The following is a 25,852-nucleotide window of genomic DNA, read 5'->3' as shown; positions in this document are numbered from 1 at the left end:
AATCTCCAATAACTCTGTTCAATTATCTGATGAAATTCTAGTTACACAATAGCAGTAATACCGGTTTGTCAGGGCTGTGACATCTCTGCAACACAAAACACCTGAATGTCAATATTACATCAATTTTCTGTACAATAGAAAACAAAATGGCTGTCCTGTTGACAAATATGACATGTTTCCCCATGGGTGATGTATTACACAATTGAATAACACTGAACAATAGAATATGTGACAAATTTGTCACATAAACTTGGGATTCATTGTTATCCTACTGGTCTCCCTGGGGGTTCAAAACAGGAGGTTGTAACAACGTTCAAGCCTGACCCATCCTCACAAATTAGATTTATAAAAATGTATCAAAAGATGCATTGAAGCTCATATCAAATCATAGATGGTAAAATTGATTTACTATACCTCATATATACAGGGTGAGTCAAAAACGTGCGATAGTGCAATGAGTCCATTTTTACATTATAACCATCTTGAACTTTTTCGGTTTGAAAACGTTATAAGAATAGTTTATTCATTAGTGATTTTGTGTGAAAAAAACAATGTAATTAGCACTTACTGTTCTGTTTTTATGACACATTTTTACAGCAACACCCAATTTTAATGCTTGTCCATGAGACATCTAAATTTTGAATATCAGCACACTCTCTGTAGGTTAATTTGGAACAACTGCCATTTTCTTAACCTCAGTGGCACTGAAAGTAGAATAGAGCACCCAAAGATGTATTGTCCCTGGTCTTATAAAGTAGAAGAAACATTACTTAGTTGTTATTCTCATATTTACCTTTACATTGTTCATTCTCTATAAAAGAAACATACACATTTGTGGGCGGTTTATTCAAATGCATGCAAATTGAAGTGGTGGGAATTACAAAATAGGGAGGGGGAGGACTTCTCCCAGGGGGTGAAATTTCCCCTTTATGCTACTGCAAGGATGGATCTTATGTAATGCAAGGTGAGGAAAAGAGGTTTTTATTCATTTTCATGATTGTAGAATGGCAAGTAAAACTTCATGATATAAACTTAAAACCCAAATACCATGGAAACTGACGCATCATTCTGGGATAGTTCAGGGGTAAATCTTGTCAAATGTAGAAAGTGTGTCATTGTGATGGATCAAACAGTTGGCACTAGTTACCCTTGCAGGAAATTTCAACCGACAGTACCTAGATAAGGTGTGTCCCCTTTACCCCATATAATTATGTGAGGTTATGGGCTGACACCAATAATAGTCTTAAGTGAATTACTCAACTATATTTAAGGGAGGAATATCAATTTAAAGATTACACAGTCATTTATAATATTCTAGAGAGGCGCCTGATATGACACAAATATGGCTTGTCATTTTCCATTGACTTTATTTGAATTCTGCCCCGGAATTCTGCATTAAGTTTAAAATGAAGACTAATATGCCTAGAAATGGCATGATCGCTCTGTTCAAACATACCTCATTATTATGGATATGACACCCACCCCTCGCTACTCAGTACATATGTACAGCAAACATGGGTAGCATTTTCAGCGTTTTAGCCAACATTTTGAAAGTTTTGACTTTTGGTATAACGTTGGGTCCACTTTCAAATTCTCAGCAGCACACCCCTACCCAAACGTGAGTACCCCCTGGGGCTTTGGTTCACAGTTCTTTTAGTGTGGGGTGTGTGTGTGGGGGGGTAGGTGTTGTTTGCATTTTGTTTGTATTAGATAGCTGTTGACCTTGAAATGTATGAGATTTCAATTCTTTGAATATGATTCGGAAACAAGTGAAATCTGTGTTTTTTCCAAAACACTTTGTTAAATATGGAACTACTAGAAAGCGTGTCTTCATTCAGTCAACGTACATATCATTGGTCACAGGACAAAGCTATATCCCTATTACAAATTAGTTTAGCTTTACAACCTGTTGTCAACACTCACCAACACCATACATGTATGGCCACGTGTTGAAGGTGTTCAAGCTGAAAGAGGTGATTGATCTAAGTAAAATGTTATTTCTGAACACAGCCCCGGCCCTGATTAACTGAGGAGGGAAGGTAGCTGTAAATGGGTTATGTCATAAGCTATCCTTTAGAATCCCTGAGTCACTTGCTACTGCAGGAAGACATGTAGAGGAAAGACTTCATGAAACTTCGACAAAGTCTTAATGCTACACTTTACTGCCTACTGAGCATTGATGGCACCAGTCACACAATCTATGCTGGGATCTACTGTCAGTGGATCAGATGACTTTTCGCCAGCTAAGAGCTGGCTATCTAATTCGGAGATCGTCTTTGTTTGCTAAAGAGATTACGGGGTACTAGCATTGGTTTGAATTACTTAGCGGAACTTTTTATGGTGAAAATATATGTAAGACCTGTTATTCGATTTGTAAGAAAAAGAAAGTATGTTTTGCCGTTTCAACGAATAAAAACGAGTGAGAATTTCAAAAGTTATGGTTTGAAGGAAATATAACATTAAAAGTTATATGCCAGGCTTATAATAGTTTCCACAAAAGAAAATGATAGTATCCTTGTTATCAGGCGTTCTTAGATTTACATTTGCAGACCTCCTGGAGATCAGCACAGCATGAGATGTGAGTGTATTGATAACACGATTAAAACCTTTATGGACCTAAAAGTCAAAGTAAAAATATCCTATATCCTGTATCATTTTATGGATAAAAATGACTCAAAATGTCATTTATGAAATAATTGATATCTTAAACATCAGTTTTGTCTTTTCAACAGGAAAAATTCGATGTAATTTCAGGGCCTATTTTTGATATTGGTACAATTGATATACATGTAGGCCTATTGAACAATATCAGTCTTTATACATTTTATAATGTGCTATGTATAAATTGTGAATTAATATATAAATTAATATAAAATTAATGTGCATGTATAAGGCAAGTAGGATGGCAGTTTTTAGCCAATTAACTAAAAACTGCAGTGTATTTCTTTATATTAATAATGAGCTAAGGGTAGCCTAAAAGGCAGAAAAGACAAAAAGACAGATCAATTTGGAGTAATTAATTAAAGAGTTGACAGGAAGTTATAGGAGTTAATGTTTGGTTTTTCTGTGTGCATGTTCTTATCATTGATGGTTTGGCGCAGGCGGCAAATGGCATGATCAAAGTAATACTTTGGCATGATAGAGCCGGCAGCTTGTGAAACCGCCCGGCCGTATGGCATTTTCCAAATACTCGGTTATTGTTTTGTGGGGTTCATTATCGAACGGCCATGGTTTTAGCTTGTATTTATATTATTTACATATAGGCATATTTGTTTGTGAAATTTCAAGCGTTTTAAATTGCAATGCGACCACCACCTGGTTTGGTGGAATGTCATGGATGATGGAACATGATGGATCATAAAAAAGAGTGATCGTAAAAATGCCTTCCACCCAAACTAATTACAAGACCTCTTCTGCATTGAAGCTGGCTTCCCCTTTTAAAGGGAATTTTTATTAAGTGTCTTTCTGTGTGAGATGGTTCTCAACTAAGGAGAATAGTTTTGCTGAAGTAGAGTGTACTTCACTTAATATAAGTTTCTGGTGGATTTGTACTGGGATGTGATATAGTGATTTACTTGGGTGATATGCATTAGAAAAATTCCTGAACCGGACAGGTATCTCTCCAGGCAGTAGGTAAGATGTCATGAAATGTTGACCGTAAGTTGTAGCTTATATGCCTGCATTTAATTTGGGGAATATTGGTACAGGACTTTTGGGGGAAATTGACTTGCATGTAAACAAAAAGTTTGAACATTTTCAATCAAGAAACATGTTTCATCCCTGGTCATATCTTTTACATGTATAGCCTATAGACCACTTGACATCACTGTTTATCAACAAAGGCGAGGGAGTCATCTGTCGATATGGTCGAACGAGCCGCTACACTGTTCAATGGCTTTCCTGTACTATATGAAATGTGGCGGGCGATTTAAAATGCATGTGCCCTTAGCAGACTACGAGTCGTACGCACACTGCAGGGCAAAGAACAATGGAAATTGCCATAATGCGCGCGCATAATGTCGGGCAATGACGTCACATGGCAAGTGGTCTATATGCAATGTATAAATTTCCTCCTCTCCTCTTAAAGCCATGTTGTAACATTTCATAAAAAGTAGATTTGTATTTCTTTTCCACAAAATGTTAGTTTTTGCTGTCAGAAATGTCCATTTTAAATTTTGGCCCAAACAGATTAAGGAAAACAAAGAAAATCGCTCATGAAAGTTCATCAAAGATAATCACTAGGCCTATTTAATACCAGTGCATAATGTCTATCATGACTGAGTTTGGTTCTTTTGATGCATTATGACCTTTGTGCATGCCGTGTATCATTGTATGTACTGTATGGGTATCATTTATGCATTCAACTATTGGATCACAATAATAAACCGGCGGAATACAACGGTTTATTATTAAATCTCAGATTTTGTCAGAAATCAACATATTAGGCTTAGATTTTTGTAGGGTATCTTTAGTTCATCAAAGTACATTATATTAGTGTAAAAATCTAGAGTGCCCAAAGCTCACATGCTTTTGCCACTCATATCACTTATGTCACAACCAATTTATGAGGTTCAACTTATCTGGGCTACACCTTGATTACAAATAGTTACAAATATCAAGTGAACGTAATATTGGGATGCAAATAATCATTATCATACATAATGATCAATGTTTAGTCATTCAACCTTGGAATTTTATAAATTATGATAAATTATGAATGTACATGAATTGCAAATTACAAAGTAATTGAACATAATGATGTAAAATAATTTGAATTCGATCAGTGGTATGATCGAGGTACCATAAAGGAAGAGTTTTATGAAAAAGCAAAATGGTAATCCATATACCCAAAAATATGTTCAAGTTTTAGTTCAGAAGAAGTCCATTTTGGAAACCCCTCCCAAATGAAAGTTTTGTGCCCCTGCCCCACCTAGCCTATATTAACATAGAAATACAATCGAGCTCTGATGTTGTGCATTCTCTTGCTATTTTTTTTTCAGTCTTCATAATCATCAAAGATTTTGAATACAAGAATAACATGATAACATCAAAGCACTAATTATAATAACCTCCGTACATAATGCATCAAATTGTAACCTGTTGCTAGATGAAATAGCCCTGCATCCTTAAGAGATCTATTGTCCCGGAGGGGGGGGAGTCACTCACTATTTGACTTGCTATGCACCCGAAAAGCGCCTAAAAGGGTATGTTTTTCACTACAGAGCGTCGTCTACGTCTTTTTGAAAAAGGGGTACTTTTTCAGAAGGCTTCACCATTTAGGGGTCCTTTTTCAGCCAAATCCTTAGATGTTTAGGGTTAGTAATATTATTGTATGAGTGAGTTTGCACTAATTTGATAAAAATCACCACTTTTTAATTGATTCTTGTTACCTTTGTGCATGTTACCTAGTTCTGCAACATCAAAAAGACACCGTGGGTATAAAATTAGCTTATTTCCCTGTTTACGCCACTAAGGGTATAAATTAGATATTTTTCAGTTGACGCCATTTAGGGTATGGTTTTTGCATGTGTTTTGCCATTAAAGGGTGCAATTTGGTTATGTGAAAATTTGCCATTAAGGATACATTTCAGAGGTGGTCGGATACGGGTGGGTAGCACTTTGGTGTGAGAGTGATCCCCCGGGTCTATTGTATTGTTTAACATTTTCTGTAATTGGGTGAATTTATCATATGCACGCTTAGCTCCAAGTTAGAATCAATTTCAATTTAGAAACCTTCAATTTATATCCAATTAAGAAACCTTCAATTTAGATACATCCAACCAGGGAAGTGCCACTAGTGGCACTTCCCTGATCCAACTAACAGCGTGTTTATACTGAGCGTACGGCTTTTTGACCCGCTATTTTCAGGGCATAAAATACCGATCACAATCCGGCCACTGTTACCCAGCTTGTTTCTACTGAGACCAGAAAGCTGTGTCTCGCATACGATGCACGGCATTTTTTTTCTGTAAACCGAAGTACGGAAAACAGATTTGACGGTTGTATCCTAAATTTAAATGTCTCACGCATGGCAGCTCATGGCATATGACCTACAATCACTTTTTAGTGTTTTCGTAAAATACTAATTGCATTAATTTACCAGTGGATCTAGTAATTGGCTATTATGATAATTAATTTACAGCCAAAATATAACCAACTCATTAACTATAAAGAAGTAGGCCTAGACTAAGTAAAGTCATATCCATTTTACTTCATCAAGTTCATGCGAGTCACACATCATGCCAGTGTATATAATACTAGTATCAGAAAGAAGGGACCTATATTATAGGCCTAGGCTAGACTATACAAGTAGAATATAAATCGCGTTATTTTGGCAACACGAATGACCTCGACCCGGCAACCGATCACCCGGCTCGTTTCTACTGCGCGGATTACACGCTTTGACCGGCATGATCCACCTCAAGAGGTGGATCACGAAAAAGCGAGCACATGACCCGCATGACACGGCAACCGATTACCCAGATCGTTTCTACTGGGCTTGTTACCCGGTATGACATGGCACAGAATTTGGCCCTCAGTAGAAACACGCAGTTAGAAACCTCCAACTTAGAAACCCCTGTATTAGAATCTTTCAAACATTCAATTTAGAAACCTGTATTAGAAATGTTCAGTTTAGAAACCTTCAATGTAAAAACCTGCAATTTAGAAACCTCATTTAGAAAACCTCAATTTAGAAACCTTCAATTTAAAAACTTTCAAATTGGAAAACTTCAATTTAGAAACCTCTAGATTAGAAACATTCAACTTAGAAACCTTCAATTTCAAAACTTTCAAATTAGAAACCTTTAATATCAAAAACTTCAATTTTGAAAGCTTCAAATTAGAAGACTCCAAATTAGAAACCTTTAATTTATAAACATGACAAATCCATTTTTATGCATTTCCAGCTCTATGCAATAATTCAAACAAATCTGCCTTTGTTTGATCTATTAGCAAGAAGTTTACTTAAAAAAGGTTACTTAATCACTGCATAGCCTTGACATTACTATTTTTAATTTCACCTATTTATAACAAAAGATTTGTTCTCCTCCATTTTCACTCAAGTATGCAAAAAGCTATAATGCATGTATTGTTGAAAATGTAATCTGCTGAATAGTGGTGTAGGTGAAATTGGTCGGAAATTCCAGTTGAAATCCATACACCCCAGCCCCTATAGAAAACAGTCCTTAATCTCTCACACAGGAGGTGTAAATTTTAAATAGAGTCACCCATTCAGGTAACTCCATTTGAAATTCACAGTCCCTGTGTGGAAGATTTTAAAAGTTCATGTCTTCCGGGGGGGGGGGATATCAACTAGAATAACCCAATTGCAAAACTGTAACATTGATCCAATGCTAGAAGGTAAAATAAATTGACCCTTGAGACTTTTAATGGACAAAATTTAGTATCATTTTACAGAGGCGGATTTAAGGGGGTGGGGTTCCCCCCGCCCCCTGCTTTTGAAGAGTGCTGCCGCGCCCCCTATTTTATGCAGAGCAGCGCCTGACTTTGTGTGGGTACCGAGCTGGCGGCAGCGGTGGCTCGGCGCCCATGGTGCCCCCTATTGAAAATTCCTGGATCCGCCCCCGTTTTATTTAAATGGTTGTTTGAACGAGCTTCATCCTATAGTATAACTGTCTTTATACATTGGTATGCATCCATTTTAGCAATAGTGAGTGGGTAAAAGTCATATTGCTTGTAAACACTGGCAGAATAAGTGTGTTATCACACTCGTTGGGCGCATTGTGTGATAACATACACTTATTAATAGTATGAAACACCCACACAGTCATGACAGTATAGTTGTTGAAACATAAGAAAATTCAAAATATGTTTTAAAACGTTATTAACCGGTTATAAACATGTTTTGGTTTTGGTCAAACTGTGTTTTAATATAACATTCATATGTACTATGTAGGGTTATATAAAGGTCATGAAAATGTTTTGAAACCTTTTATTACAAAAGGCACTTCAACATTTGAAAGAAATGTTGCCAAAAATTTGAAGAGAATGCAGTTTCCATGGCAAATTTTTGCCATTAATTATCATTTTTAAGCAAATATCTAAGCTGTAAGATAAAGCTAATTTCCTAGTAAAATTCACAAAATATGGGTGTAAATGACTGTTTCCATGGTAACTGTCTTCTCTTTGAATTCTCATAATAGGTTAAAATTAAAGAAGACCTGTATATCAATAATATAAAGTGTAATTCAATTTTTGGTCAAAATAAACAAAATTACTAAAAACATGCATTTTAGGCCTACTTATGAATTCCAAGAGGTCATAGGTCAAAACCATAGGTCACAGAAAAATGTTATGATTGACTTTTTTGATTCAAACATCCATCTTAGTAAATTGATAAACTTTCCATCATGCATAAGTCATTTAAAAACAATTTCCCATGTAAAAATTACATTTTTTGGTCAAAACTGTAACCCGGTACAGGTGGACAACTTCGAATCTCTAAAGTATGGTTGTCCAGTTAGTCTGGCATTTGTTGTGTGTAAATGACCAAAATCTGTAAAGATTTTGCAAATTTTCAATTTGCTTCATTTGCGTTTTTCAGTCCAATATCAATCCACAGTAAAAATGGCTGATTTTTGTTCTGTTGCCTTATCTTTTATATGTAACTAGCGGTCACCCGTCTTTCGCGGTCAGGGTCTTTCGCGGTTGGTAAATTTTGTACATTTTGTGTACATGTAAATGTTTTATTTAATGTGATTAATGGTATGAGAGGAGATGATCATTTAGAACTTGGAAGTATAATATTTAGTATCTTTTCCCGATCCCAAAGAAAATTTAAATCAAACCCTGCGTAAAATAAATCTTAAAGACTTACAAATTTTCAAGTCTCAACTAAGATTTAAATTTTAAGTCTTTCTAATTTAGAGTGTATACTTTAATGTGCGCTTTAACGTGTTTGAGGGAAATCCTTAGAAACAATGCACGTAACTGTTGTTGATTATGAATACGGCTGCAGATTCTGATGGAGTTGACATTTGATGCATTGCAGGGCTATACCAATGAATAGCAAACAAAAATATGTGACTTTTGGACCAAAATGATGAAAGTCTGATGAAGTCGGCTAGTTAGCTTTAGTTAGATATAGGGATGATTGATGACTAGGACGGTAGAATTCACTTACAAAACACAATATACACTTTGGCCTGGTTTGCGAAACTTGGTCGTAAACTTACACCAGTCGTATGTCCTACGCAATGAACGTATCATGTGATGTACGTTGAAATAAGATTAATGGTCTTTTCATATATATGAGATAATACTGTCGAAGTTTATGACTGAGTTTCAGGCTCTTATTTTGTTATTTTGTATCAATGTTACCGGGCATTTATAGTTGCAGCTTATATCTAGAAGCACATTTCTTTTTGAACATATAATAATTTTAATGACACATGCATTAATTGCATTAACACCATAATCAGTGCCCCTCCCTAAATATAAGCATCATAAAACTCAATACTCATATTGCATAACTAACAAATGATATAACAATAAATAAAGCAGCTTTTGGACATAAATCCCATTTTACATCTGAACTGATGAAATGATAAAGAAGATGTTATTTCAATATAGCTTTTATATTACACAATCCATTTGTTTTGTTTATATATGTATGTTGGGCCCTAAGGCTCTTCTTGACATATTCTATGAAAAGTACAGAATTTGATTAAAAATAGGATCTGAAAATTAATTCAAATATTGCACTCACAGATCTGTAGAAAGTGCTTATATAACAGCTAGCTTATTTATTAATACATTATTTACGTATCTATGAATATAATATGTCTCGTTTTAGCCAGGCAGCGAGTGGCATGATAGAGCCGATAGAGCCGGCAACTTATTTTAAAACCGCCCGGCAACTTATTTTAAAACCGCCCGGCGCCCTGGCCGTATGGCATTTTCCATATACTCGGTTAGTTTTGTGGGGTTCATTATCGAACCCCAACGGTAATTTTAGCTTGTATTTATATTATTTATTAACATAGGCCTATTTGTTTGTGATATTTCAAGCGTTTTAAAATTTCAAAATAATCCCATTCAATTACACGGTTGACGATGGAATTTTACTGACTTTAGAGAATGCACGGCGCATGCCACCTGGTTTTAGCCATGTCATCATCATTTGACTGTGGAGCAGGCAACCACAAGTTTCCCCTAGCTACATCGGTCTTGAACCATATAACTAAAATAAAAACTTCAGTGGAATTTTTAATATTAATACATTGATCATATAGGAAATAGAGGTAGTCATTGTGACGTCAACGCCACCATCTTGTGGGTACGGAGTGCCCTGTTGCTAAGATCACCGCGTTGATGCTTGACTGAAGAGGTACGCCGCGCGCTGTGACTTCCGCGTAATCGGGCGTAATGTCTAACGCTTGACATGCAGAACGGCAGTACCCACATCATGGTGCATCCTGCGGAAAAGGCTGATGGCCTCTATAAGCCAATACTCCATCCATAGGTTCTGTGGTTCTTGAGTTAAGGCCAATAATATATCAAAACAAAAGTTTCGGGTATTTCCCCCTCTTGAGAAAAATCATGGACATGGGGCAGAAATGACTTGGGATCTCCTATATAGGACCCATGCGATTCCTCTTGTGTGTCAGCTTTATTTGTCTCAATAATTGAGTGTCAGCTTTTGGGTCAAGAGATTGATTCTTAATAATTATCTCAACTGCCATGCACTGAGGCTTCTCATACTCATTGATTTTAATTTATTTCCTAAATCTTCATCCCTCCCAAAATTGGTGAAATGAACTTCCTCATGAAATTTACATAAAGACATGAAGACAAACTTGACCTAAGGAAAACAAACTTGAGCTAAGAAACTATACTTCTGATCAAAATTTTAAAAAAACACCTCCTGCTCACTGCAGAGCGGACAAGAGGAAAATGTTGATGAGCAATGCCATCATTAGCCGCAGTTTGTGGCCCTCGTGGACTTAGCGAGCGCATAGTGTGTGCGCGAGCAGCTGTATGTGTGAGGCATTCAATCAAGCGTGTATATTAATTAATAGCTGATACTATTACTAACTCTGAAAAAGGTTGCTTCTTGTTTTTCTTGGTAAGTTGCAGAAACGTGTCTTGTTAAACATACATACTCTTTTTAGAGGTGACGAGGAGAGTGGATGTTATAACAACATTATTCTTCTACTAAAAGCCCTAGAATAGTGTTCACCTTTTCTTTCCTCCTCGATCATGTCGATGTATTCTTTACTCTGAAGTATAAGTAAAAGATTGAATTTCACCATATTATGGAACATTCAAAAGAACATTCAAATGATATGTTCTTGATTGTTCCATCACGTTCAAAAAATAAAAAGTTGTAATTTTAAAAAGTTTCTGTACTTATTTATGACATATTACATTCAAAGGTGCTATTTATTGGCAAGACTACTCTTGACGGAGATGATGATGATTGAAGTTTGACAAATTAAGAGAATAATTGCATGAATTGTAGCAAATTATAAGGAGAATAATACAAAAACAGGAATATTTTACTTCGTACTTCGACATGATCGAGGAGGAAAGAAAAGGTGAACACTATTCTATGGCTTTTAGTAGAAAAGGATTTTTTTTGTATTTCAAAAGATTAATATTTACAGATTTTGGCGATATTTAAGGTGATTGTAAACAAAAGCCCCACCGAACAACAATACTTAAAAAGGTCCGTTCACCTGTAGAACGGTGGGTTTCCTTACAGAGAAGAGTTCAGTTGCAAAAACTGATATATAGGCCCTATCCACTTGTCTCAATTTGGGATATTGTCCTAGGTCCAATAACTGGTCAATATATTACTTTTGATCATTGTACTTCCACAATTTTTTTATTAAAGGATGTCAATTTAAAGCCATCATATTTATAGGGCAGGTGATGGTCTGGTGGCCCTCATTCAAAAAGGTTGAAATTGGTGTTCATTGGCTCTTGCATCTGAACTCTTCCCCATGCTCATTATGTGTGTTTACTTTGTTACAAATTCTGATATGTTTTTCTAACTCACTGATTTTGCACTCCGTAAAACATTATGGTTGACAGAGCATGTGCTGGTAATGGGGTCTTTGGGTGACTGACTGCGATGATGAAAAAGGGATCTTAACAGCCCTACATATGTGTCACCTCCAAAGTGGGAGTGCCCACCCCAATTTCAGCACATCACATCAAAGCTCCCATTGGGCGCCCCATTCCTTTTTTAAAGGAATTTTTATTAAGTTTATGAGTACTACAGGCATGATTTAAATTGTTAGAAGTTGAAGATAATTGTCTTCTCAACTAGATGTTAAATTTGTGCTTTGTGAAGGGCTTTAGTGTGGGCATGCTAAGTGCTCTTAACATATTTTACTGGAATACTTCATCAAGGTACCAATTGAACCACCTTAAAGACAAGGTATAGAGCTAGATAGGTCCCTTTTACAATAGCCTCCAAAATGTAATTCGTAAACTATCCTACCCAGGAATTACTTCTCAGATGGTATTCAGTTTTTGGAGGCCATTGTAACATTTTTCCATGGGAAGACATCCCTCTAAAAATTCTAATAGAAGAAAAGATAAAACAATCTTGTGTTTCATGCAGCAATAGGATAAAATTGCTAAATGTTTTATAGTGTTCCCTGCCTAAATTTTAATGCTTGCACTGCCACTGAGGGTGCAGCTATGTGTTTCTAAGATATATCGGCTCGGGTTACTGATAGGCTATATATGGCATGGGCGTCAATCCTGGGGGACAGGGTAGATGTATCCCCCACCTTTCGGCAAAATGACCTATTTTTTGTTCTTTTCAGCCAATTTTTGACAATCCAGGTGATTGCCCCCCCCCCACATTTCAAGCCAGATTGGCACTAATGATGTCAGTGTAGTACATCTCTGTGATACCCCAATCACAGGATTGCCAGCCCCAGTGTGTTTGTCATAAGGTAGTACTCAATACAAATTATTGCTGACGGCGTGTTTGATTGTGAAATCACATTGTAAATACTTACAAACTTCTAAGATGTCATTTCTAGTGTTTCCTGAATCAGTATTGATATTTGTGCAAATTTGCTTTTGATGTTGTAGTGCTTTTTTTTTGTCATAACTGGTCATACCCTTGATTTTTCATGTGATGATGGGTGTTTGTGTAAGTAAATACCCCGGGGTAATGTGATTGTATCTACATTGACAAAGATGAATAAAATACTAGCAAGTTATAAAACAAATATGTTTAGATAGTGAAATTGTGTGCATTTTTGTATTGATATATTTTATTTTTAGCTATTGCTTTTTTTTCAATGATTATATAAACAATATGGTACTATTTATAGGCACTGCACGTTTCTGCCATCACGTAATGTAACATATTCCGGATTGATGTGCCCCTCCACTTTTAGAGGGGACACCAGGGCATAACTAAAATGAGAACTGTGTGGATTGTATCAAACCTTCTCCAAATGGGACAAACTATTCAATCTGTGTGTTTCCACTGAGCACATAACGATATTTCTTACCGGGTAACACCCGCCAAACAGACCAACAACCCCCGGGGGGAGGGGCACTTCAATATGAAATGGATATGGGTGTAGAGCTGGCACTTACGCACTAAGGGGCATTTGGTGAGAGCAAAATGTGAAAAATATGGGGTCATTGGGTGAGAGCATGATTTTTGGCATTCGGTGAGAGCAAAATGTAAAAACATGGGGTCATTGGGTGAGAACATGACCTTTTTTTTAATGGAATCTTTGGGTGAGAGCCGAAGCAGCGCCACAAAAACCTTGAAAATCTAATTATTAGTTCTAAATGGTTTCAAATTTCATTGTTTTTTCAAAATAAGTAACAAAATCAGTAATAAATGAAAGTTGCTGTTCAAATTGAACTTGGAAGGGTCTTTGGGTGACAGATCAACTGGAAAAATAAGGGGTCTTTGGGTGACAGAGCGTGTGTTCTTAAAAAAAATATGGGGTCTTTGGGTGACAGCGATGCTGAAAAAGGGGTCTTAACAGCCCTACATACGCGTCACCTCCAAAGTTGGAGTGCCCCCGGCAACAACCACGCTTCCACTGATGCTCTACCCTGTAAATGATCGTGTGATCTGGTGTAGGGCAGAAGTACTGTATGATGTTCTCATGACCTTGGGTCGTCCTGTGTCACACGCATTGCATCTTGGTGGGAAAAGTTTGTCAAAAATTGGCAATTGTACAAATGTAGATAGAAGAACAATTCTGACTGGAGAGTTACTCACAAAATATTCAACTATTACAAGTACTTTGTCAGGCAGGCTGGCCTGGTCAAAACAAGCACAATAAGTGGTCAATGCCCTCAAGTTGTACTTTACATCAATTATCTTTATTTGCAAAGACTCTTCAATTAGTAGGCAGTTGAAAAGTTTGTTAACAAAGTAAATATGCAAATAAGGAAATAGAAGTTGTTGAGTTCGTTTTGAAAATGTTTATGTCATTAGCATTTTTGTAGTCAGTAGATCAAAAGGAAGGGAAGAAAGGCCCAGGGTAGAAGGAGGATGTGCCCCATGACAAGGAGTGGGAGATGACCCATTCCCCATCCCTCTAATGTTGTGCAGGAATGTAAACATGGTAACCTGATCAAAGAATACTACAACTTTTTTACTGAGTATATTTTGTAATCAGTCAAACATTCATTTTGAGAGAAAATTCAACCAAAAATTGCCTCACATCACAGCATCTGTGGTAGTTATAAAAAAATACCTCAAAAATCTTTGAGGGCCTGGGCCCTGGCTGTAAGCTAGACCATGGACTCTTTATACAAGGCGGTTCTCGAACCACGAGTCTCGCCTGCTTTCGCGATTACTTTTGGTAGAGGTAAATGAATTTGGTGGTTATCGGCTGGGCACGATTATCTGGCTGATGGTGACCGTACCCATCAAGTTTCATGCCCATGCAACAGGTTTTACTAATTTGACCTCAGATTACCCTGGTGACCCTGAAATGACCTGCCGAAAATTTGGCTTTAAATGTTGACTGTACCCACCGAATTTCATGCCCATCTGAAAGTTTTTACTAATTTGACCTCAGATGACCCTGGTGGCCTGGAAATGACCTTCCAAAAATTTGGCTTTAAATGTTGACTGTACCCACCAAGTTTCATGCCCGTGCATAACAGTTTTTACTAATTTGACCTCAGATGACCCCTGGTGACCTCAAAATGACCTTCCAAAAATTTGGCTTTAAATGTTGACTGTACCCACCAAGATTCATGCCCGACCAACAGTTTTGACTAATTTGACCTCAGATGACCCCTGGTGACCTCGAAATGACCTTCCAAAATTGGGCTTTAAATGTTGACTGTACCCACTAAGTTTCATGCCCTGCACAACAGTTTGTACTAAATTTGACCTGAGATGACCCCTGGTGACCTTGAAATGACCTTCCAAAAATTTGGCTTTAAATGTTGACTGTACCCACCAAGTTTCATGTCCGTACAACAGTTTTTACTTAATTTGACCTCAGATGACCCCTGGTGACCTTGAAATGACCTTCCAAAAATTTGGCTTTAAATGTTGACTATACCCACCAAGTTTCATGCCTGTACAACAGTTTTACTAAGTTGACCTCAGATGACCCCTGGTGACCTTGAAATGACCTTCCAAAAATTTGGCTTTAAATGTTGACTGTACCCCTCAAGTTTCATGCCCATACGACAGTTTTTACCAATTTGACCTCAGATGACCCCTGGTGACCTTGAAATGACCTTCCAAAAATTTGGCTTTAAATGTTGACTGTACCAACTAAGTTTCATGCCCATACGACAGTTTTACTAATTTGACCTCAGATGACCCCTGGTGACCTTGAAATGACCTTCCAAAATTTGGCTTTAAATGTTGACTGTACCAACCAAGTTTCATGCCCATACGACAGTTTTTACTAATTTGACCTCAGATGACCCCTACATGACCTCAGTGACCTTGACGCACTAACCAATACAAACCGGTTCTGTCTCGGGTCAAGATGCACCCACCCACCAAGTTTGAGGAATGTGCGACTCATAGTCTCCGAGAAAATAGGCGGAAGGCAAACTTTAACCAAAACTTTAACCAAATTTGTCACATACACACACACACACACACACACACACACACATACGCACGGAAAAGTGATTATATAGTCTCCTGCCTTATCAGGCGAGACAATAACTGCTTGCTATGTTTCCCAGATTGTACATTGACCCCATACATCTCCCCATACCAAACAGAAAAATATGACACTGATTGGACCCAGGCCATGGACCAAAGGAAACCCGGTAAACTGAAAATGTGTTCAAATCACTGTCTTCAGGCAGATCTGCCAGGAATTCTAAAGTAAGCAGAAGCTTATTCCACATAATACTCTGTATGTGCAAATATAAATAATAGACCTATGTTTTTATGTTACCATGGGAGTCAAAGAAAACCTTCATTTCTATGTAGACAGATTATGTTGTTTTCAGGGCAAAGTCTTTGTAAAGAAAGATATGATGAGGTATGCTCTTGAGGGGAATGTAAATAAATATTAGAATTCCATGGAATTCTAATGTCTGTTCATTGTAGTAACATTGGGTAAAGAAAGAGAAGACTAGGATTGAGGAATGAGGATGAAGGAAGGAAAACAATGGGTGTGGGGGTGTATTTACTTGATTGATGCAACCTATTGACAATGATTGAGTCCACAAGCAACCAATCACAGACTGAATAGATAGCTATCGCTTCAGGTCACACTATTTGATGTTTTTTTGACATATTCTTGGAAAGATAAAGATTTAGATAATTATGAACGATAACAAGTCAATGGACTACTAGTACTATTGGCGACTGTCCTGCAACTCTAATTATTATAAATTTATATAAAGGTTAGGAAATAGTTTGCAACTAATGTTATCTCAATATTGATATATCTGTTTTAAAAAGAAAAAGAGCGCCCAAAAAGTGACTGACTTAAGTGCCTGAGGCTTGGGTGAAAACAGTGCATGTATTTGAAATTCTTGTAAACCTGTAAAAACATTGTTACTTTTTGGAGGAAAAATCCAAATGCTTCCAAATGGGACAATGGAGGAAATCCAAATGGGGCAGTACCATCTCCTAATAATAACCTTGAATAAATCAGAATATAGACACAGACAAAAAACACAAAGGTACCCATGTTGACTTCCAGGTGAGAAAGATTTCTTTGCCATGCTTCTTGGATTAATTTCTTCAATTTTTCCTGTGTTTTGTAAGGAAAATGCAAAACAAATAATATACTAGTGCGATATTTAAATAAATGCAAACATGTGTCATTGTTAATTGTGTAATATTTCTATTGCTTTCAAGCAGCCTCTTCCTTGTTAATAGTGTGATACTACCGAATATATCCTTCCTTCCTTCCTTAGATATATTTTTATTTGATGATAATATTACGATGCGAGTCAAAATGCTTGATAGATAGATATAAGTTATCGCTTCATTTCTTGTTGTCATGGTTTCTCAATGCACCTGAACATAAAAAATGCTTCAACATCAAATCCTCAATGTAGTACTGTTATTTATCCTGTAGACAGTGGTGCCACCAGGGGGGGGGACATGGGCAAATTCCCCAGTTAGAACTCCCCCACCCATAGTAAAAACCCAAAATTATTAAAAATTTCACTTTTTGTGACAATTTTGCACAAAATTTGTTGATTTATACCTAGACTATGCCATAGTCGAATTTTATTAAAAATATGTTATTATTAGTCATGATGAACCCATTTCGTTGAACTCAAAATTATACTGATGTTTATTCAAATTAAAGTATTCAAGAGTAAAATGGTCATAAAGAGTTAAAAATATCAGACGATAAGTGACAATAAAAGTAATTGAATGCAACATTATCTTGCATAATTATAACGGCTCACTTTAATACTGAACAATTCTGATTTTGGAATCTACCAGTTTATTGATAGCGAACCCAGAAAATTCGACTGTGAACTTTGAATTGTAAGCAGAACTTTACCCCCTGGACTTTGCTCTCTAAAAACACACTGTCAAGCATACTTGTTTATCAGTCCATTAACCACAAGTACGCTAGATGTTTGATGAGAGATTAACTTTCAGCGTCAACACAAAAGCGCCATAAATACCACAGACAGTTATGTACGGTATAGTTAATGGTAATGGCGCGGGCCCAGAAGATTTAAACCATAGTGAGATATGGGCGCCCAATCACAAGGCAGATCCATTTAAAGATGCATTACATCATGGCCAATTTTAGTTAGGCCAGAAATTGGCCTAACTCTCCATAGAGTCCCGTGTTAAAAATCTTAACCGCAAGGCAAAGTCAGTAGTCTACTTGGGAAGCTAACAAACAGAGGGAGTAGGGTGACTGATCAGATGTGAAAATCTATCAATTGTGCACACATTAATTAAATCAGAGTTTTAAGCTTAAATACAATATCCAGAGTATGCACAATGGGCAAGTGGACTACGGGGTAGTCTAATCTATACCCGGGTACCCCGCCCCAAAAACAATTCTGGTGCTGCCATTGGCAGTAGAAAAAACACTCCTGTGTGAATCTTTTTCTTCACTTCCCAAGGAGTAGGCCTATGTGAAAGTTATATGACATCATAATATTTTGTCTTACTAAGTTTTTGGGTGTTTTTGTCATCCAAATATTATTAAGGGGGTACTACACCCCTGCCAAATTTTTTGCCTATTTTTGCATTTTTCTCAAAAATTATAGCACATTGGTGACAAGTAAGATTGTATATTTATAGGGGCAAGGACTACAACTACTGTACTGGAAATTTTATTTCAGCACAGACAACAGTTGTGGAGTTACAGTCAAAAATGAGGGAAAACCAATATTTGGTCAATAAATCAATAACTACTTGCCTTGAGTTGATGAATTTTCAGTACAGTAGTTGTAGTCCTTGCCCCTATAATATACATATCTTACTTGTCACCAATGCACTATAATTGTTGAGAAAAATGCGAAAATAAGCACAAAATTTGCTAGGGGTGTAGTACCCCCTTAAGTGTGATTACATGAGATTGTATTTAATTCACAGTGGCACACCAGAACTGGTTTTGGGTGTACAGTCAAATGGAAGGCAAAAAGGGATAAACCTTTTTTTTTTCAGGGCCTATGGATAAACAGTAAAAGTGATATTGTTTTGGACTGGTACATTTTAGAAAGGTGGTAATAGCATTGTTATAATTGCTAAATTGTAATTCCTGATTGGGAAAAAAATCACAAACCATCAAAATTGATATTGGTTGAGTTACTTCCTGGTGAAGCTCTATTTTGTTAACTTTTTATTTTTGTATTAGCTAAATGTTATGCTTTAATTTGAATGAATTACCAAGTGAATTGTTTGAACAATATTCTTTCCCATGAATATGATGTAGTGGTAATGTAGTACTTTGGATTGTGTAAGTTGGTACATATGTCCACATGGGCAAACATTACAAACATGTCAGAAAATCAGGTTTGAAAAAATTAACCAAATTTATTTTAAAAAATCATACATTGTCAACTTAAATATTAATGAAAGAGTAGTAAGGCCAAAAAAAACAAATTTGTTTCCTGAAGCGCGCATTTTGTTTTTGACGGTTTATTGTGCGCAGTTGATTTTTTTTTCACTTACAAAGAAAAAAACGGAAAAACCACAAAAAAATAATATAAAACACTACTGGAGTAAACATTTACACATTACACAACAAACGAGCATAGTGAAAAACAACTGCAGGTTGAAAGGGGGTCATAAATATTCTTGAATATGAAGAAATATGATTTTTTTTGTGTGTGTGTCGGAGAAACTCACTGTAAATTCCCATTCCAATTTGCAGCGAAAAGGGTATTTTTTTCCATTTTAAGACGTGGATTAAAAAAAATGCATTTCGCATTTGACTTTTTAGACCTGCTACAGGAAACAAACATTTTTTTTGTGCCTAATATTGATATTGCGTGACAAATGCATATTGCTTGGTCACGGCACATTTAGTAGGTTGCTTGTACTATCAGAAAACATAACCTTGGACATAAAATGTAATTATAATCAAAAATAAATCCACTACGTGATTAAATAAAAGAGTCATCATCATATTTGAGATGGATTGATAAACAAATGCAAGAAGAAAGTGCACTCATGTATAATGTGCAAAGAAATAGAAAACAATTGATTTATAATGGACAGTGTTATCAGTTATACACTCTAAGAAACCTGATCAATGGTTTTGGATTAAAGTCCAGACCACTTTTGTATGTGACACGATCTGCTAGGCCAAAGGAGGCGTTTTTGAAAATTGAGTTACTATATTACCTTAAACATAAGGCTATCATAAATACTGAAAACACCACTGGTCTAGAATAGCAATGCTTTGTCACTGAAGGATCTACCCTGTATAATGAAAGCGCAAATAAATAAATAAATAAATAAATAAATAAATAGCTACTCATTCTAAAGTTGAGAAATTTGTGTTGTCTATTTTCTTATTTGTTTTATTGTTTGTTTATTCCATACTTTTGCCTTTATCTCAATATCCACCTTTGGCTTCCATGGACCAGATTATGTCTCATATGAAATCATGCTCAAATATGATCTTAACTTGCATACTCTTTTGACTTTGAATATAATCAAATTGATTTGCAATTATGGAAATGGGATTCCAGACCATATGTGACACAATCTGGTCCATGGGGGCTAAAGGCAGCAAATTTGAAACTGAGATAAAGGTAACAATATGGAGTAAAAAACAATGATATACATAAGAAAATAGGCATCAAAAAACTTTAGAATCAAGTATGCTAGACCTTTGGTGTTTTCAGTAAATTATAGCCTATTGTATGTATAATGTAATAATTACAGTAACTCAATTTTCAAAAATGCCTCCTTTGGCCCCCATGGACCAGATCGTGTCTGTCTCTCTCAAATTTGATCTAAACTTGGATCATACTGGTCTTAAACCAGATCAAATTTAATCCTTACTTTCTAAGAGTGTATTGAAAGTATGCTTCATTTGTGTTATCAAATTACATTAATGTCTTTGTTCTTGCTATTAATGCACTGTTCATGAGTCTTGTATGGGATATGGAAACATAATTGATATTTTATATATCTTTAGACTTACAGGCACTACACTACATGATATACAAGTCACACATTACTGAGCAACTGCACAATAAAATGCCTAGGAACTCACAACAATAAACATAATAATTTTGTTTTCTTTGTACTCTTTTTCCGTTTCCAGATGAGATTCTCTTGGCCCCTGAAGAATGCCCCCTGGACATCGCAGTCAACAGTAAACGCAACGTACGATTTGTAATGAGACTACAGAAAATGGAGCCTCCGTTGAAAGAACAATCTGATATCGGGGATGTTCCCCAGCAAAGAAAGGCCCTGTCTAAATTCTTTGGTGTGGATAACAGTGACCTCAAATCACCATTTGCATCAACATCATCGCTTCCTCCAGGGAGGTCTTTGGACCAGGTGCCATCATCACCTTTAAAAAGACAAGGGACTTTGGATAGTATCAGCAGTAATAGTAGCAGTGGTAGCATGCCAAGGTCTGATAGACCTCTGAGTGGATTGCTTCTGAAGACACAAACTCCGAGATACAGAAGGCGTGTTCAGTCTCATGAAGACACAAATAGCGACTCTGGTACACCTAATTTAAAGAGGAAATCCATGAAAGAACGGTTTCGAACGACGTCGTTGACTAATATGGTAATTAGAAGTATGAGTTTTAGAAATGAGGGGAAGACCTCTAAAGAACTTTCTACCGAAGAAGCAACTCCTGGGCTTTTGAAAATATTTGGCTCACATATAAGCCCTGAAGCGCAATATAAAAGCGTGCTTGCTACACGACAATCTTGCGCAGTGGAACTCATCAAAGAAGTTCTTGAACGTTATTCGTTACCTCGCGATTCCTACCAGGACTATGTCCTGTGTGACGTGATTGGAAATTTCCACAATGCGGCCAGTCAATCAAGAAGGTCATCAGTCGCACTTACGAACATGCGAGATGAAAGGGTGTGGGTGACGGAATGTTTAAGAGCCCTCAAAGAAAACGAACATCCGATAGAACTGAGTCAATTCTGGAAACCTGAGGATGGTTACTTGAGAAGATTCGAGATTCGCAAAAGAGCTACAGTTGAATCCAATGATGTTGTAGACAATATTACGCATGGAATCAATGTGAATGCGAAGCGTATTCAAATGTCGCATAGGCATGCATATTCAGTAGATATACCTGATTCACATCAATCAGGACAAGACATTGATTTATTTGGCAGTAACGAAGATGTAAAGAAACATCCTCTTAAGAAAGCACACTCTGCTACAGAAATTTTTGATACCCGCAGTAGCACACCAGACACAAAGCGAAGGGTCAGCGAGAGGGAAGAAACTGAAAGCAGTGATGAACCAACTGCAGTGTATAATTTAGCTCCTCCTAGGGATTGCCCATATTTGTTAACTCTAAAAGGGAGAGATCCTGAAAGAGATCTCATCCTATATCTCCTTCACCAACAGGTGTGCCTCATTGGCAGTGGTAGTCATGACGACAAGGAATCTGCTGAACATCTTGTAGTTGATATCACATTAGAAGCCCAGGATATCTTGCCTCATCACTGCTGGATTTTCCAGCGTCAAGTATCAACTCACCCATGAATGTTGACGAGTGTGTGTATAGAATAAGCATTGAGCCTATTAACGAGGCGCCGGTGACAGTCAACGGTAGTTTGATTACTACCAACACACAGATAACCTCAGGAGATATCATCTGTGTTGGTAACAATTACATGTTCATGTTTAAAGACCCTGCAACAGAGCAAAGAGACATTGATATCCGCTATTTTGATTCCAATCAACAAACTCAGGAAAGAACGGAATCAGAACCGGAGATCAAAAAAGAAGAGACTCTAGTGATCAACTCAGAATGCCCAAAGGAATGGGTCCCGCCTAACGCATTCATCGATAAGAAAGCACAACAATACTATGCAGATTTGAATCGGCTTAAAATTGCATACCAGATAGATCGAGAGGATGCTGTGTTGGATTATATCGGGTCCATGCAACCTGGCCGAGATGGTAGAGGCTTTGGTTTAGCACCTGCGTATGTGTTGGTGATGTGCTTGGAGCATGCTGCATATAACTACAGTGAGGAACACACCAAGGCATTGGTCATCAGAGCTGTATCTTTGGTGCATAGCCTAGCTTGGGTAAGTAGCCATTTAACATTTCTAATAATGTACACTACTCATAAATGTAAAAGATCAGAATTGAACTATTTTGATTTTACCCTCTTTCTTTTTTGTTCTGATGGTGCTAACCAAGGTGTTTTTCAGTGTCACAGGACATCAGTACTCGGTAGTGCAAGTGTTCTGTTGCCTGAAACATTGCTGAATAAAATGATACTCAGCTGATTTACAGTGTTAATGCTGTTTTTGAAAAATGCTAATAAAGAAGTCTGATCCTTAAGTTTTGTTGAGTAGTGTATTTTTAGGTCCTCTTTTGAACAGTTTTTTTCACTCTAGAAAGTAGACAACCCTACATGATTTTTTTCTTCATACAAATTTGGAGATGTTTGGGCACATTTCAATTAATATTAACAAACAAGTGGAACTTTCATGTTTTTGATGCACTTTGCAGTGGCGGAGCCACAGGGGGCATGGGGGAAATTCCCCAGTCAGAACTCTTGCCCCTGTTTCCCCAGTGGCAATATATATCACTTTTATATCCCATTGGCATATATGCTCATATAATAGACATTGCTTCTGAATTTGACTGCCCGTTAATCATACTCTTTTTCATACAATATTTTTTGCCAGGAAAGCAATCTCACACCTACTAAGATACACAAATGTACCTAATTTCCATCAGGTTGTTTTGCTTATTCATTGCAGCAGGAAATTAAGTCACTCACAAACCTTGTAAACATGAAAACAAATAAACAAACTGAAAAGTGTGAACAAAATACGAGTTTATATTTCAGTTCATGGTGCATATACTGTGTCTGTCCCAATAATGATGATTCAATATGATAAAGTGATTACAAGTTCTAGGTTTCCCCAATTTACAATGTCACACAGTGTTGCATTCGGTCACATTGGCTCATTACAAAATGTAGGTAGTCACAAGATGACCACAGATAGTGTGTTTAATTTATTTGATTCAAAGACTGATTTTAATACAATTTTAGCCTATTTAGGGGGTAAGGTGTATCAGTGGTGGTGGGGGGGGGTCATAAAATTTTTGTTGCAGAAATAGGGGGGGTCACAATTTTATTGATGCAAACTTTTTGTAAATTAAAATTAAAATAATATTCTGTACATTTTTCTGAGGGGGCAGTCTACCCCTATCCCCTCTGATTTATGCCCCTGTCCACTTGAATGTGTATCATGTGAGGTCCTCAAAAGTTAACATTTTAAGGTGACTACAAGAACTTTAGTTTGAACTCAAATTACTCCGATTTATAATTTCATTTTCCTGTCTATGTCTAGTAAAACAACATAATCCTTTGTGTGGAAATTAAATAATCCATGCAACACCCTTTATTAGTTTCTATACTTATTTAAGACTAATGACAAGTCAGTACCGATAGCTAACTTGTTAACTGATGTTAGCCAGAATTTTTCCTGGATAAATTTATCCAATTTAGGAAATAATAATACCGTATTCGTCCGAGTATAGTCCCACTTTCGAGTATAGTCGAGTTTTAGGTCAACCATGAACCATTTAAAAAAAAAATTTGTGTATAATCCCACCCCCCAATTGTGAAAAAATTTCACCTAAAAAACGGGTGGGACTATACTCGGACCAATACGGTATGTTAATTTTTAGTTGTTTGAAACTTAGGAACCGAAAGTGGTGTGTTGGTGCAAAGGGTTTTACAATATTCTATCAAAAATGTTATAGTCAAAGGTTATGATATATTGAGTATTGGGAGAGGAAAATAACTGAGATAATATCAATTGAAAGTTTGTATTAATTAAGCCTAAATAAAAGATATAGTTACCAAAGATCAGGCCCGTACGCAGGATTTTTTTGGGGGGGTGCTGATTTTGAAAAAGTGGACTTTTTCCAAAGGGGGGGGGGCAATTTTGTGAAAAGTGGATTTTCCCCAAAATTTGGACCTTTTTGACCAAAAAACTGTTAAAAAACAGATTTTTTTTGATCGCTACGCTCGCAAATTCTTAAATTTTGGGACTTTTTGTATACTTTTGCAAATTTGGGGAGATGCGGTCGCACCCCCCTGCGTACGGGCCTGCCAAAGATGTTGCTAAAGAAATAGCTAACAAAGACATTACTAAAACAAAGTCCTGCATTTATTATCATACAGATTGTAATTTATTTTCATTTGTTTTAATTAAAGAAATAGTTCATTTTTTCCACAAATTTCACTGAACATCTCCAAATTTGGATGAAGAAAAAAAAATTCATGTTGGGTCAACTTTAATTCTAGAATGAAAATACTGTTCAAAAGAGGGCCTTTAGTTTTGTTGAGTAGTGTATTTTAGGTCCTCTTTTGAACAGTTTTTTTCACTCTAGAAAGTAGACAACCCTACTTCATGTTGGGTCAACTTTAATTCTAGAATGAAAAACTGTTCAAAAGAGGGCCTAAAAATACACTACTCAACAAAATTAAAGGATTAGGCTTATTTAGTAAGCATTTTTCAAAATACTGCTGTAACACAATACAGAGTGTGTTGAAATTATAAAAAAATATGTTTACACAATGAAATATCAATTTCGATGTGAATCAGAATAATATTTTGTAATCAAAATGTCTCTGTGAAATTGGGCTCCATTGAAACAAATATATTAAAAACATTCAGCATTGGATTGTAAACTCTTCTAATTCTCAGCTTTGAAACAAAATTTGTT

At 36.5% G+C, this 25,852-nt stretch overlaps 1 protein-coding gene across 1 annotated transcript in view; it reads left to right on the top strand.

Annotated features, from left to right (window-relative positions):
- Positions 1-25,852, top strand: part of LOC140151187 (ras-associating and dilute domain-containing protein-like) — a 106,115-nt gene that overhangs the window by 42,216 nt on the left and 38,047 nt on the right. Inside the window, 2 exon segments of the mRNA XM_072173439.1 lie at positions 21,216-22,619; positions 22,622-23,187. Coding sequence (XP_072029540.1) covers positions 21,216-22,619; positions 22,622-23,187 — 1,970 coding nt within the window.

This window comes from Amphiura filiformis, chromosome 4, assembly GCF_039555335.1.
Source record: "Amphiura filiformis chromosome 4, Afil_fr2py, whole genome shotgun sequence".
NCBI lineage: Eukaryota > Metazoa > Echinodermata > Ophiuroidea > Amphilepidida > Amphiuridae > Amphiura > Amphiura filiformis.
Note: the sequence above shows the minus strand (reverse complement) of the source record. Positions and strands in the feature narration are given on the sequence as shown.